This window comes from Balaenoptera physalus (genome assembly GCF_965194825.1).
Source record: "Balaenoptera physalus genome assembly, chromosome: 10".
Lineage (NCBI taxonomy): Eukaryota > Metazoa > Chordata > Mammalia > Artiodactyla > Balaenopteridae > Balaenoptera > Balaenoptera physalus.
The window spans coordinates 90,083,432-90,099,678 of NC_138889.1; the positions used below are offsets into that span (position 1 = coordinate 90,083,432).

Below are 16,247 nucleotides of genomic sequence, written 5' to 3' on the forward strand. Positions count from 1 at the left end.
TTGCTTTACACAGTAGCTCATTTAATCATCACAGCTACCACAAAAGACAGAGTTTAGCATGCCAACCTAACAAATGACAAACTGAGGTAGAGAGGTTAGGTGACTTGCCCAAGATCACTTAAAAGAAGTTGAGGGCTTCCCTGGTGGCATAGTGGTTAAGAATCTGCCTGCCAGTGCAGGGGACACGGGTTCGAGCCCTGGTCTGGGAAGATCCCACATGCCGCGGAGCAACTAAGCCCGTGAGCCACAACTACTGAGCCTGCGCGTCTGGAGCCTGTGCTTCGCAACAAGAGAGGCCGCGACAGAGAGAGGCCCGCGCACCGTGATGAAGAGTGGCCCCCGCTCGCCGCAACTGGAGAAAGCCCTCGCACAGAAACGAAGACCCAACACAGCCAAACATAAAACATATAAATTAATGAATTAAATAAAGAAACGAAAAAAAAAAAAAAAAGGTTGAAAGACAGGAATTTGAATTTAGATCTTTTTGATCCGACTTACATTACACCTCTCGAGATCCAAACTTTCTAGGCTTAAAAACAGCAAGAATAAAACCCTTCGAGCAGCCTGATAAATATTGGTCAAATCCAATATTCCAGCTTAACCACTACGTGTTGGACGTTTGTTACTCAGAAGTTGATAAGTAATACGTTGCCCTGAGATTAGGCCATGAGGATGCAGCGGATGGGTGAAAGGAGGACGACGTGACCTACGGAAAGCCCCAAGAAAGCCTGACCAAAAGAGAAAGTACCAGAAATTCTCTTCTGGCTCAGGGAATTATGTAAAGACACAGAGATGAGGAGGCAGGTTGGGAGACAGATGTGACCTCCCGCCTTGGGGCTAAAGTCCTTGGGGTCAAAGTTTTCTCTGATAAGTGGAGGAAAGAGTAATGTTTCTGCTGGGGTCTGTAGGAGGTGAATGTACCAACCCTTGGTTCTCAGGCCTCAGGAGGTGAGGAAAAGACCATCTAGAACATGAGAACAAGAGGGGACACTAGAAGTCCTCAAATTCCTGGTATTTTCCTCTGTTTGTGCCTTATCTGATGGTGCCCATCCTTCCTCTCCCCCACCTGAAGGCCCAGCAAGCTGCAAGCACTGGTATTGAAAAGATGGCATCGGCTTTGCTATACGCATTATTTGGGAATGATAATCTAGGATCTATTTTAAAGGGCTGCCACCCAGCCATTGGTCCCAACACATGTAGCTCAAAGAGGCTGCATGCAGGAATCAGAGCCATGGCACATTCGTTCCGTGGGTCAGAAGCCAACCCTTGTTTTATTAAAGTGTGTACAGGGGATTGGGAAGGAAAAGGACCACCTCGTGACGTGGCAGTGTGCACGGACAACAACGCCGCAGCCAGGCTCCACTGTCCGGGACTGTCCTGCAGGCGGCTCTTTGGAACTCTATCTGGCTGGGGCCTTGGAGAAGACCTGATGAAGCCAGTCAACGCTCTCTCGACCAGAGCTGACCATGGCATTCGCACCACTGAAGGGCAGGTGGGGAAGGCCACTGGGTCGGTTGAATGGGGAGGATTTCTTTGCTGTTCATGTAGTCTATTTTGAAGAAACTGAGTTCTTGCAAGCAGCCCTGGTATCTTCCAAATGGTCCCAGCAGTCAGGGAGGCAGTGGCCTACCAGAAAGTTAAGCTCGACTCGCCCTCCACTGGTTTTGAAATCAGAAGCCCTGACACAGCCAAATTCATGGGCAGAATCACACTTCAGGTCCACAATGCCTCGGGCAACACACGTAGGGAAGGATGCACGGAAGTGCTTCTTGATGGGCCTGAGGCTCATTTCATGTTTCTCTCGATCCAGTCTTTGAAAGGCAGCACTTTGGTGAAGGCTGTGTAGAGGCTGTGGCTGCATGTTTTGTCATAGCTCCAGCTGACCAGCCCCACCAGATGCCAGCGGGGCTCAGGGGACGCCCGTCCCGGGAAGAACACAGCGGCGATGCCCCCCGTCTCTGCTGTGCAGATATCAGAGGGGGCAGTGCGGTCCCAGCCGGCACAGAACATGTTGTCTGTGACGCTCACCGGGATGCCGTGCTCCTCGTGCTGCTCCTCGCACAGCAGCGAGTCCGCCACGCTGACCACCCCCGAGCGCAGCGTGTCATTCTTGAAGCCGGGGCTCCTCACGTCGGCCAGGACATTCCAGCCTGCCACGGTGACGCGGGACTCCTGGAAGGAGGTGCTGAGGTCCCGAGGGGCCGCCAGGCAGATGGGCTGGACGCGGGTGCTGATGCGAGCCTTGTCCAGGAGCTTCAGGACGGCGATGTCCGCATCCAGCAGGATGGGGTCGTAGTTGGGATGCAGGATGATTGCAGAAATCTACCAAGGTAAGGAATGGACAGCAATTGTCAGCAGCCAACTTCATAGTGACAGGAACAGGCAAGCCCCGGGGCTGAATTATTGGGAGAAAATGTCTAAGAGACAGCTACAATTATACAGAGATACTTTCCTCAAGGGATCATAGAAAGCAACTGCTCTATTTCCAGGATTGCAAACTGAAATGCCCGCCTGGCTGGCAGGTTGATTTTTTTGTTTTTTTGTTTTTAACATCTTTATTGGAGTATAATTGCTTTACAATGGTGTGTTAGTTTCTGCTTTATAACAAAGCGAATCAGTTATACATATACATATGGCAGGTTGTTTTAAATAAGTTGAGTGGACAGGTGAGGTTTCAGAGAACGGGAGTGCATGCCCCATGCAGAGGGGGCAGCTGCCACTTTGCTCCGGCTGACCACTGCCATGCAGAAGTGCTCATTTTGCCAGAGAATAGACTCCAGACCTCTGGCTGAAACCTCCTGGTTTTGAAATGTTAGCAAATAACTGATTAAAAAAATATATGTTAGCACTATCAAAACACAAACCCCTAGAGGCTACCAGTTTGCAACATCTGGTCCACTGTAAACATTGCGTTTACCCTCAAGCCAGTAAGATAGAGCTACACCCAGGGTGGTCCACAAGACTTTTCCACAAAGTCTCCCCTGATTGTCCCCATCCTTGCTGATCATCTTCTTTGACGGGGGCCTCCAGGAGCTGACATCTGTGATAGGCCGTAACATTCTTATGGATGTGTTCTATTCTTTCAACTATATTTGGGCTCATTTACTCAGGGATTCTATTGTGTTGGACTAGTCACGATATACTGGTCTGTCTCTTCCCCTAGCCTGTGGACTCTTCAGGGCAAAAACCATGCCTTATTCAGTTCTGTATGTACTCCCAGCGAATGGCATGCTGTGGGAACTCAACAATGGATGGATGGATGGTCGAATGGATGGATGGATGGATGGACAGATGGATGAGCTGGATGGGTGAGTGGGTGGATGGAAGAGAGGGAGGGAGGCAGGCAGGGAAAGAGAAGACTATTACAAATTTTTTAGGAGTCTCTATTTTTCCTCAAAGCCTACCTAGCACAGTGTCCTAAACATAAGAGGTGGTTACCTTTTGATGACCCCAATGATAGAAGATATTTGTTACTATCTTATTTTTAAAACAATTTTAGGGGTGAAAGACTCCATAGTCTTTCTAGATGCCCCTTTCTAGTATCTGTCAATATATATTAGCCACCTACTATGCGCCTAATATTTCCAGGCTCTGGGCTGGATGCTAAAGTGCTAAAGCGACAGGACTGACACAGTCACTGCTCGCCCAGTACTGGGAGTTGCTGAGCCAGAGGCCCGGTTTCCAGGCTGCAGCCCTGTCTCACCCGCAAGCTCTGGGTGCTTTTCTCTTCCCGGTCATCATCCCTGTAGAATTTCCCCAGGACGACTTTGAGGTCTGCCGTCTTGATCACGGTGACCCTCCCCAGGTCGGTGACGCAGTGGGCAGACACCACCACGGTGCGCTCATTGACCAGGGCACCGCTGCAGACCAGGAACCACGTGTCCTTGTGCAGGCTGCTCCCGTGCACCCCGCCGGCCCTCCTGTAGATGGCAGCCTGCCACGGCCAGCGCGCCCTCTGGGTCTTCGGAGCAGTGACGTTCTCAGTTTTCCCACAGACTATGGAGAAAGCACCAGCTCAGTAATGTAAACTCAGACCTTCCCATCCAAAGGGGAATGTGTCAGTCAACCAACAGAGCACAAATCTGGAAAGGTGGACCCTACGGATGTCAAGACCACAGAGCATCTAACCCGTTTTTCTTTTCCCTTTAAACATTAATCAACCACCTTGACGTGGTTGACTATAAAGTCTAGGATTACGACTGGAGGCTTACCATCCCAGCCACTTACTGGGCAAGTTGCCTAATCTCTTACAGCCTCAGTCTTCCTGCCTGCAAAATGGATACAGTAATCACAACTGTCTCCTAGGGTTCTTGAGGAGAGTGGATGAGATGATATATATAAACAGTTAGATTCAAAATATCATGATTATTGTTATAAAGATGACCACCTCAAACTAAGCCATATTCTTCTTTGACAAAGAGGATGGGAGTAGCTTAGTATGTGCAAGACCCTATTCCAGACACTTCCGTGTATTACCGCAGTAATCATCATTATAACCTTGTAATTAATACCTCATAATCTAATTAATAACAATAACCTAATTAATACCATTGGGTGATGAGAATGAAAACTGGGTTAGACAGGGTAACCAAGGTGATATCACCAGAAGCCCTCTAGCACCTTTAACCCCTTCGTCACTTGGTGTTTAATAACTGCTCTGTCCCTTTTCTCCAAGTAAATATGAAAAAATTATCCACAAAAAGTATGCCCCCCTTCCCAAAAACTTCGTCTTAGATTTAACGAGTTCATTTCTCCTGGGTAATAAGTTTAAGCCAAAGGAAGGAAGCTCTAACTGTGGAATTTCAGACTTCGCCAAGCTAGGGAAAGTGTTAGAGGGCCATTCTTTTGGACAAGGAGTTTTTCCCAAAAAAGTCTTCAATAGGGTCAGTGGCTTTTCATAGGCAGCAATGGGAGATCTAAGCTGCTCTAGACCAAGGACAGGCATTGACTCACTAGGGATGCAGGACGGGGCACGCCCACTCCACTTCCCAGTCCTCAGACATGTCCTCCGGCTGCTGCCCAGGCGGCGGTAGAAGGGTGAGATGCACTCATACTGGATCTGGGTGTGCAGATATTGGTACCCAGGGGGCAGGTCTCCAAAGGGAAGGGCTGGCTTCTTGGTAGAGGCGTCCTGCAGCTTCTGCTTGCTGAAGGCTGATGAGTATAGCTGGTGTAATGGTGTCTCCCTACATCGGAGCACCCGGCCCGGAGAGAGAGGAGGGCCAGAGACAGTCATTGTGGCTCCTTTAGTATCCAAGCAAATCCCCACGTAGATATTTGGTTATAGAGGAAGGGAAAACAGCTATCTATCTCATCCTCTGTGTGTGTCTCTCTCTCCCTTTCTCCCCTCACACCTCTCTCTCTCTCTCTCTCATACACACACACACACACACACACACACACACACATGAACGCCTCTTCTGCCACTGAGCAGATCTTCTTGCACACTTCAACCTTCAATTTATTCCTCCATTTCCATTTCTGGCATGCCTCCAGCTGCCCTGGATTTTAACCAAAGAGCATAATATCTGACATAATAGCTGCTATCCAAAGCTACGCTACACATGCACACACACAAAAATTAATAGTGAAATTAAATAAGAAAGGAAGTTAATTTCAAGGGGAGAAATCCAGGCGGCTGCTTTTCTCTAACCATTATCATAATGGGGCAGTATTAGGAATTGATTCAAACCGAACTGTGTTGATACAGCAGCTTGATTTAGCAATTAGCAGATGTAATTAGTCCACCTCAGAGAATAAAACCTTCTCTCAGAGCACATTGATTGGGAGAAATAAGGAGCGTTGTGTGCGAATGGGAAAAGGTCTTTTAAATGAGCCCTGAAGTTGAAGCACCCAGAGACCACTCTGGGATTCTTGGGAGAGAGGTATGCACACTACACAACTTGTGCTCGTTTTATATCAGTGCATAATGACTATTAACTGACAAGTTAGAGTTCCTTTAGGAATCAGTGTTTTCATCCCATTTAATGAATGGAGGAAGGAAGCCCAGAGAGGTAGGTGGGAGTGCTGAAGGGCACACAGGAAGCTAAGACAGTACCCCAGGCAACACAGGGCAGTCATGGTTCCCACCCTGGTGTCCCTGCTGTGTCAATCCATCGTAAGAAATCTGTTTCATGTGTCTGTACCGTGCTGTGCTCAGAGCAAACATTCCATCCACGCTGATTTCATCCAACAAATCTTTAGCTCATGTTTAGAAACAGGTCTGCAGTTCAGGGAACTTCTGGACTTGCAAACAAACACAGCTTTTGGCCGTTGAAGGTTTGCGTTGCCTTTGGGGGTTCCTGGGTGAGCCTGGCTGCTGGAGACCATCATATCCCCATTCCAGCAGCATATCTTCCAGAAAGATATTTACAACCAAGTTTTAGGCTTGCTTTCTCATCTACATGAGACACCTGGCACCTTGTCACCTAACCCCCCATTACAACCGCTTTACAAAATGCAAAGCCCGGTGGTGGTCTTTTTTAACAGCTCTGGGCCTCCTCTCCAAGATGTCTCCTTGGGAAGAATACTTACTGGAGAGTCCAGCCCCAGGTAAATCACAAAGATCAGAAAGGAGGGTGGGTAGAAATACTGGATTCCACTGCCACTGTCCCCAAGGAAATGCCTTGTCCGAAAGGGAAATGGAATGAGAGAGCCAGAGGCAGAGTGAGAGATGAAGGAATATCCTGATCTTTGAATATTTCAGATCACTTGTTTGGGGTCAGTTCCAGTCACTGGGATTCATTGTTACCATTTCTAAAAGCAATAGATACTGCTTACAGGTGTTCATAGGTGCAAGGCGTTTTTAAGGCCTTTATATAAGGCTTAGTTCAAGCTTCATGCATCAGGGAGCAGACCCTGAAGACCCTGGATTTGCATCCTGGGTTTGCTCCTTCCTCTAGCAATGTGACCTTGGGCAAGTTCCTCACCCTCTCAGAGCCTCAGTTTACCCATCTGTAATAAAAAGTAATAAAACCTAAAATGAAACGGTAATAATAATACTTACCTCAGAGGTTGTAGTGAAGATTAAATGAGCTAATATATGTAAAGAACTCAGAAGTGTAACGGGCACAGAGCAAACACCCAGTAAATGCTAGCTATTTGCCTTGCATTTAATCCTTAACAGTCCCCAGAGACAAATGTTATTGTGATTACCCTTACTTTGCAAAAGAGGAACTAAAGGCTCAGCAAGCTTAGGAATTTGCCCAAGAATACCCAGTGCTAAAGAGAGATGACAGCAGGTCTTGAACCAACTGATCCAATCCATTCATTCATTCATTCATTCACTCATTCATTCAATATTTAGGGGGTGTCCACCACATGGCAGGCACCGTTCTAGGAACTAGAAGCTTAGCATGAACCAAACAGAAAATGTTCCTGCACTTATAACTTTCACATTTTTTTGGTGGGGTACAGGGAGACAGAAATTGAACAAATAAATGAACAAAATGTCGGTAGGACAACAGGTGGAGATGGATGCCAAGGTGAAAACTGGAGAGCTCTGTAAAGGCCAGAGAGCGCTGGCTAAAGAAGTCAGCTCAGCGGTCAGGGTGGAGGCGGGGTTGCTATTTTTAAAAGGATGGTCTTGGAAGGTCTCTCTGCCGGGTAAAAACTAAGCAGGGAACTGAAGGAAACCAGGCACTAAGCCTCGCTGAAATCCAGTGGAAGCAGGTTCCTTCTGGAGCCATGGGCGTAAGGTTCAGTAGCTGCCACCAGGGGTCCCCACCTCTGTCTTTCCAGGAAAAAAGCTGGGTGGGTGTCCCTGAGGCCTCACATCCCTCATCAGGGGCAAGTCATTCATCTCCGGTTCCTGGCCCCACCAGCCTGCCTCATCTGCTTGGTCACTACCAAGAACATCTTCCTAAGCCACAGCTGGCTGCATAATAAATACGTAGTAATTTCAGGAAGACTCGAGTATTAAAATCCAGTTCCTCAAAGACCATCTTAAAGTCTGGCTTCCCACCAGCACTTACTTTCCCACAATCCAATGAAATCTGTGCATCTTCCAACAGTTGCTACCTCTTGGCTAAAGGCAGCTGGCTAATAAGCCTCCATCTAATGAGCCTTATTCTTCCTTGGCCAGTCAGCACTGAGTGTCCCTAAGAAACCTCAGACCGTCTTTGGCCAAACACCAGTGGGGAAAGGGGGTGGGAGAGGAACGTTCATTCGCCTTTAAAGCAGAATTCAGGTGTTTCAACCTCACCTTGACTGAACCTGCATTGGAAGAACTCTCCGTCTCACCAGATCTGAGATCTTTGGTTCTCGACAGGCTAGGAAAAAAAAAAAAAAAAAAGACAGTGCTGCATAATCCTTTTCCATATTAACTGTTCACACCATTCAGTTCAGATTCGTACCTGACCACCCTTTCTGGAGACCAGTGCACATTCCCCAGGCTTTCAGAGGTAAGACACGTTAGCCAAACTTGGACAGCTCGCTTAGCAAAAGAGCATGCTGAGTTTTATCTAAATTGGCAACCCCCTCTGAAGAACCCCAGTAGAATAAACACCTCTGCAGAGCTGCTCCCCCCAGGTGATATGAAACAATGGTAATTAATAGATTAGGATTATCTGTTCACATAAATAGTATTGGCGAACTTAATCAATACAGAATAAAAGCCAAGGTCAAGGTTCTAAAATAGAGCCCAGCAGAGTGAATCACAAGGTTCTCATTTAAAACCAGACAGCCGTGTTAACCATCAATAAATCTTGAGTAACTGATTCCTCCATGTCTCTGCAACTAAGGCCCCTAATGACCCTTTGAGGGCAACTCAAAGCCCAGTTTAATTTTTTTGAAGTTTCTCTTTCTTCACAAGTGAAAAGGAATCCTTCCCATCTCACTTTCCCAATCAAGCAGCCAACATTCGTCTAATTAGCAACCTAGGGAACTCTGCTTGTATTAATTTGTAAGAGAAGAGTTGACAAAAATCTCCAAGGACGTATGAAACACCGTTTCCATACTTAATGAAATCAAGAATCAGAGTCTGTGCTGGTGAGGATGAAGCTTGCTCCTGGCTAAAGTCTAAAGTGATTTCTTCCTTTCACAAACCTTTCTTTCATTCCTTTTCCCATGATTCAGGTTGTTGACAAACACTCAGAAGGGAAAGTGGAGGATTGAAGCAATTATCTGGATAATCTAGGCCAAGGATATGCTTTTCTTCCCAGGAAACAGCTAGATAACTGTGACCTGCCACCAAAAGGAGAGGGGCTGTCGACCTGGAGCAACTAGTGAATCAACTCAGCAAGAAACTATGCATGCCCACTCCCAAGGGGGGTAAGGTCCAAACTTCCCTATGCAACGTTCCATTTGTTCTGGTCTCCAACTACCTTTTAAAATTTACCTCCCAGATTCCAGGATTGATTCACTTTTTGTTTACCATGATTCTTTCACTTCTGCCTACATCACCTTCCCTTTGTCTTCTAACTGGAATATCATCCCAACTCCTCTTTACCTCTATAAATCCTTCCCTGCTTCCCAGACAGGTCCCAGTGCTCTCTGCTACACGCATTTGTCTCTATTTCACTCCTTCTCGGAATATACACCACTCGTTTGTTCTATAACTCTCCTTTGAATGTTCAAGGGTTTACTGTCTTTTTAAGATGCTTTTCAACATCTTAACATCTCAAACCTCCCTCCACATAGGCTGGCAGGGATGATGTGTCTATTGTGTTCTTTCATTTCTTGCACTAATTTAATATTGCATAGAGAGTAGATAAATGTAGCCATATAAATGCATTTTAATTGCTTCAAATCTATGCTTGGGTTTGCACGTATAAAACTCAGCCTTGGGCTTCCCTGGTGGCGCAGTGGTTGAGAATCCGCCTGCCAATGCAGGGGACACGGGTTCGAGCCCTGGTCTGGGAAGATCCCACATGCCGCGGAGCGGCTGGGCCCGTGAGCCACAATTGCTGAGCCTGCGCGTCTGGAGCCTGTGCTCCGCAACAAGAGAGGCCGCGATAGCGAGAGGCCCGCGCACCGCGATAAAGAGTGGCCCCCCCGCTTGCCACAACTGGAGAAAGCCCTCGCACAGAAACGAAGACCCAACACAGCCATAAATAAAATAAATTAAAAAAAAAAAACTCAGCCTTGTCATCTTTCCTAAACTGCTCTGTTAACTACATCACTCTTCTTGATCACATCAAGACATTGTGATTAGGATAAGCAGGTCCTTTGGCCGTTCAAAAAAGAAGCAAATGTTTTATGGATGATTTCCAACCTGAGAGTGATGTATGGTTCCAGTGAGAACCTAAGAGGGAAGGCATTTTTCCAGTGGCTCAGAAACGTGTATGAGAGCTACCAAAATGTCCAGCAACTCCATCTATTTCTACAGACTTCAAAAATATTCAAAAGTTACCTTTTATGCAGATGGGTTGCTTCCCCGACCACTCTCCATTCTGCTGGCAAGTTCTCATCTCATTGCCGCTAAGAACATAGGAGTTGTTACAAAAGAAGGTCAAGACGGTGCCAATTTTTGCATAGCGCCCATTGATGAGCCCAGGGCCTCCTGTAATTTTCTTGTACCCATTGACTGGGTCCCCAGGGTCTGAGCAGTTTCTTTCTTCAAGGACTGAAAGTGGAAAGAAAAGGAGAGCTATTAATAGTCTGAAGCATTCCATTTTAGCATCAAATATTTTCAAGTCTCATTGAATTAAAAACGCAGTGATACAGAACCTGCTAACAATGGTACTCAAAGGAATTACCAAGAGAAAACTCATAATAGAAAAATGCATGCATTAGACATATCTTCCCCTTGCTTTTACGATTTATTCTTAAATTGAGAAGTGTTTCACCCCATATACAAATAAATTTGACACTACAACGGTCTCTCATATAATCATGTTCATTTGTTTCTCAAACTGTGGGAGATGGCCAGGCCTGGATAAAATACACATTTTGCCTAAGTTTTTATGATCAGTATACAAGGGTTATTGGTTTTCAGTGTCGTAATATCATCTCCTTCGTTCCCTAAAGCTTAGGCAATTAAACCAGACTATTCAGTTTCCTATTTGTGTTGTACCCAGAAAGTAGAACAGATTCGAAACGAGTACATATATAAATTTAGATTTTATATTTCATCTGCTGGAACATTAGTGTGTTAGAAGTTGTAATTAAAAAACACTAGAGGACAATATAAATTCAGAGATACAACAAATTCCCTTGATCTCCAAATATAACGTTCCATCTAAACATTTAACAATATTCATTACAAAGATATCTCTATTCTCTAATTCATGTTGCACAGCTACTTAGAGTAAAATTGGCATCACCAGCTATTCTAAGCACTGAACAGGATATTAGATATATCCTGGAAATATTCTATCAGCTAGATAACATATTTTTCTCAAAAAGATTATGGCAAATTACTGAATTTAATAGCCTAAGGACACAGAGTAAGTCCCCTGAAGAATTCAACCTTTAATTACTGAGTTTGGGTACCAATCACTCTATCAGCCTCCCTAGTCTCTTTTTAATCATTTTTTCTAAGACACAGGTTCATTCCTATAAAACTGTCCCCACACAATACAATTACGCACTGGACATGCTTTACTTCCCATAAATGTCCCAGTTACCTTTCAAACAACTTACTTGCTTACCTCCAGGCAAGAAATTAATGTCCATTCATATAATACTTCTACAATATTTGAGAACTAAAAATTAATGAATATTCCTCTGTGCAATTTGGCAAGGTTGCTAATATTGTCCAAGTTTCTGGTTTGTCTGCTCTAAGACTGCCTGTAGATCACACGACAGATGATCTCAATGACACTCTGTGTGTTTTGGGCTATGTACTTTGAGCAGTTTCCCTGAGGGTTGACTCCAAAGCCCCATTTTAAGTGTCAAAAAAGGACCTCACTGAGTGAGCTGTTTAAAAAAATACTGAAATGGTATAGTGAGGGCAATGCACATTTCTGAAGCTTCAAGTGGACTCAGAAAGTCCCCCAGTGCTTATATTTCCAGGAATCCCTCTATGATGCGAGAGCAAGCATTCCATATTGCTTCAGTGATGGGGCCACCTTCTTACAGTACAGACTCATTCAGTGCTGAACATGTAGCCCAGAAACAACCAGCAAGAGCCCACAGACTTCAGTCATCTCAAAACATGTGTTATACCTGCAAGTTTTAGAAAATGGAATTCACTGTCAACATAAAAATCAGGGCATTTCTCATAGAAATCTGTGTTCCTGGCTTCTGACAAAATTCAGTTCAGGAAACCCTAGGTCTGTATTCTCACACGGCAAGAATCAGCTGGTGTGGGGAGGAGCTCCCTGCCTGGACTGGACCACAGCCTTGCCTCGGCCACAGGCCTCCACCGACCAGCTGCCTGGCTCTGGCAGACACTTAAATCTGTGGCCAGTTAGGCTATATCAAAGGGCTGTGATTTGTGTAACTCAAGTGTAGCTCCTCATCCATTTTGAGTTTTGCTTGCTAGAGCTCATGGCCAAGAACGATTGGGTTATACTAAAGACCCGTCCTGGAATACTGAAAGAAAACGAACTAGCCTCTAGCCGCATCAGTCTCAGCAGAAGAAAAGAAGAGGCTTCTACTGTAAGCCTAATTGTTGCATTTTAGAAGTAAGTAGCTTCCTGGCTCAGTAGGCTCCCACTCCACGATCTCCTAGATTCTCATGGATCCTATTTCTGTTACATTTCATGTGGGTTTAACTGGCAGGAACAATGGAGAGTTCTCGAGCTCTTGGAGGTAATAAAGCCTCAGGACAATTCAGGTTCTTTGTTCCTCTCCCTGAAGAGGCTTTAAAGGAAGATTTAAAGGGAAACGGACTCAAGATATCCAAACAGGTCTGCCCACGGCTGAGGAATTCTGCCATATTTCTATAATTCTTAAATGCCTATTCCTTTATAACGTGATGTGTCTGAAATCAGGTCATATGCCTACATTTCCTGTAATATTTCTTTACTCCCAATCCCCAGAACAGCTATAATTAAATCAACAGTGCACCTTAAACTTGCTAAAATCTTAGAATGGAGAACTATTTATTTGGTTTTAAGTTATGCTCATGAAATGTCACCAGGGTTGAGCTGAATGATGCTTCCAAGTGAGGGTTCAATGGGAGGTGAGACTATACGGCTGAAATTCAAGAGAAATGCAGACATTAGAAACAGATTCATAAAGGATTCAGATAATGTAGTTGTCTGACACTACTGAAAAATAAATAGATGGAATATATTCAAGGAAATAAAAGACAAAATTGAGAACTTTGGTAGAAAACTGAAAACCTTAAAAAATAGCCAAAGGAGAAATCTAGTACCCAAAAAGTTATAATGACATAAAGTAAAAATTCAGTGGCTGAGTTTAATAGCAAACCGGATACAGTGTAAGGGGAGTAACAAACTGAAAGATAACTTCAAAGAAAAGATTCAGAACAAACCCCAAGAGTCAAAAAGGTGAAAAATGTAAGGATACAGTGAGGAGGTTAAGAAATACGTGTAATTGGCATCCCAGAAGAAAAGAGAGAGAATGGAGCAAAACCAATATGTAAAGAGATAATAATTGAAATTTTTCTGATGAAAGATGTCAACCTACAGATTTACAAAGTCCCAAACCAGATAAATATGAAGAAAACCACACATAGACATATCATATAAAACTGTTCAAAACCAAAACCAAAGAAAAACAATTTAAGGAGCCAAAGGGTTAAAAGACTGGAAAGACATCCTTTAAAATAATTACAGTCATTATCTCTGGCTTGTAACGCTGAGAATGCTTTTTGCTTCTTTCTACTTTTTTTAGAAGTTTTATAATCAGAAAATGCAGCCATAAAAGTTTGTTATTATTTTTGTTGTTGTTTCTATTGTTATTATTTTTTAAAGTATCAGGCAAAACGGTTTGGGTCCTCCCCACTAAGCCTATAAAACTAGCATTAAGTCTTCATGCCTTTTTTTGTGTGTGTGTTCCCATACCCTCTCCAACACATGCAAATCTCTTTACCATCTTGCATAATCACAGACTAATCCAACTTTCCATGAACTCAGATTTAAATGAGTTTAAATGAGTTTTGTCACTAGACTCTGGTGGAAAAACAATGTTCTCCAGGATCTAGATAGCTATAGGCTTAAATAATCATTTGGTCCTCAGTGTCCAGAATAAGCACACAGTAGGTGTTCAACAAATGTCTGTTTGCGGGTGGAAGGGATAAAGGCTAAAATGTATTCATTCTTCCACTTAATAAACCAGGGCCTGGGAAAATTAATTAATTTCTCCAAGACTTGCTTTTCTCATCTATAAAACGAGATAATAACACTTTTCTGGCTGGGTTGGTTTTGAGGAGTAATTTAAACTACACATAGTCTCTAATTCCCTTTTTTGCCTTTATTTACAAAGCACCCTACTGCATTTAAAAATCAATTCCCCAAATTCATACACCTTAAAGAAAAACCCATAAAGGAATCTAAAGGCCCATTATTGGGCCTATTCAAGTATAAAGCAATATTTTTTGGCTTCTTGGTAATGCGATGGGCTTCCAGATCTGGGTCCAGTGTGTTGATTCAGACTTCTGGGTACCAACCATGGTCTCTGTACATTCATCTATTTTAATCCTGTGTAATGAAGCCTTAAAATTATATTCCTATATCAAACATCTACTGGGCATTATTCTCTCTTCCTTCTGTACCCTCTCCTATGATGCTTTTGAAGAGAATTCTAGGACTTCCTCTATCCATCCTTTTCTCTCCCTGTTTAGACTTCTACCTGTTGGGTTCATAGAGCGTCTGCATCTCAAAAAAGCATCTCCCCAGGGTTAGATTTCCAAACTCCCTCTCTTTTACCCCTGTGGGTTCTCTGTTTAGAAACCTTTGTATCTCCCCACTGAACAGACTCATGATTTTTTTTATTTGATTTTTCAAGAACTTTGGATTTCATTTCTCCTCAGTAGAATGGATGTTTTTACACAAAGCCAAATGAGAATTTAAAACATCTGCATCTCTGGTGTGAAGGAGCATCAAGCTCTTGCTTTTTGCTAAGTAAAATATTACATAATTAGTAATAAATAGCACATTGTCCTGTTACTTTTGGGACTCGGCCCAGGGATATGAACACATCAAGTTTAGCATGACTTTACAGGCTATCTTTCGAACAAAATAGTACTTGGGATGCATTTCTATGGGATACTGTTTCAGATAAACATTTAAAGAAAGACCTTCCCTCATTTTCTTTTTTTCTCAGGGCAACAGTATTAGGCAGTTCGCTGTGATACCACTTTACAGAGGAGATGCAATGGCTTTGGGATGGTTCTTGTAGTGATCACTACTGGTGCCCCATCCAGGTCTCCTTGTATCCTTTTACCAACTCAACTTCTACCTGTGTGCTTTGCTGCTGAGAGCTGGCACCTGCCACCTTCACAGGACTGCCCCTTGGGCATGGGCACCATCTTGCCCATATGAAGAGCTAAAAAAATGCCTAGATTTTTGTTCCCTCATGCTCATTCCAGGGTTGGCTGTAGCCAGTGACTGATGGGTGTGGAAATACAAAAGCCCAACTCCTGTTTCTCGAGGTGTAATTTACACTTCCCAGCACCCCACAGGATCAGGCTGAGTCTGGGAGTTCAGCTGAAATCACTCGTGCTTGGTTTTTTTCCTCTTTCCTATTTTGCTTCTGCAATTCCCTTACTGGTTGATCCTGAGAGTACTTCCTTTAATAAATCATTTGGACCCAAATGTGGCTCAGGGTCTGGTTTGAGGGAGAAACTAAGCTAAGACAACTCTGCTGTTTTCTTATCCCTGAGTACCAGAGCCCCTCATGCCTCCCTAGGGCGACACTCCTGGGAGGTGATGAGACCCGAGAGAGGTTGTTATCTCAGCCCTGGGCATAGGGCCCTGTTTGCCTTTCAGCACTCCTGGGAGATCTTGGTGAGGATGACTGCAACTAGAAAGGCTGCATCTCATCAGAGGGTCTCCAATCTCATCAGAGGGTCTCCAATCTCATCAGAGGGTCTCCAATCTCATCAGAGGGTCTCAATCTCATCAGAGGTTCTCCAGCCTCCACAGATATTCTCAGGCTCCAGCATCCCACCCCCACCCCCACCAGCAGGGCTGTTTTGACCTGAAGGGATCAGGTGCTCTAAGACAATGGACTTCCCTAAGCTAAACAGTGTAGACGCAGAATCCACCATCCAAGGATTCTCCCTGCTGATTTGGTGCTGTCTTTGGAAAGCCAGGGACCTTTTTACAACCCTGGGGTATAGAACATCTCACGGGACTGAATTATGGATCTTTGATTTGAATTTAAGTTGATTT

General features: G+C 44.3%; 1 protein-coding gene across 5 annotated transcripts in view; it reads right to left on the reverse strand.

Annotated features, from left to right (window-relative positions):
• Positions 1–1,239: 1,239 nt before the first annotated feature.
• The window catches only part of PAMR1 (peptidase domain containing associated with muscle regeneration 1), a 166,018-nt gene continuing 151,010 nt past the window's right edge, over positions 1,240–16,247 (reverse strand). For all 5 annotated transcript variants that reach the window (XM_082410473.1, XM_082410474.1, XM_082410472.1 and 2 more), the window contains 5 exons: positions 10,352–10,564; positions 8,204–8,270; positions 4,954–5,186; positions 3,704–3,996; positions 1,240–2,322 (listed from right to left, as the gene is read on the reverse strand). In XM_082410473.1, coding sequence (XP_082266599.1) covers positions 1,786–2,322; positions 3,704–3,996; positions 4,954–5,186; positions 8,204–8,270; positions 10,352–10,564 — 1,343 coding nt within the window. In that variant the 3' untranslated portion in view covers positions 1,240–1,785. The remainder of the gene's footprint in view (positions 2,323–3,703; positions 3,997–4,953; positions 5,187–8,203; positions 8,271–10,351; positions 10,565–16,247) is intronic.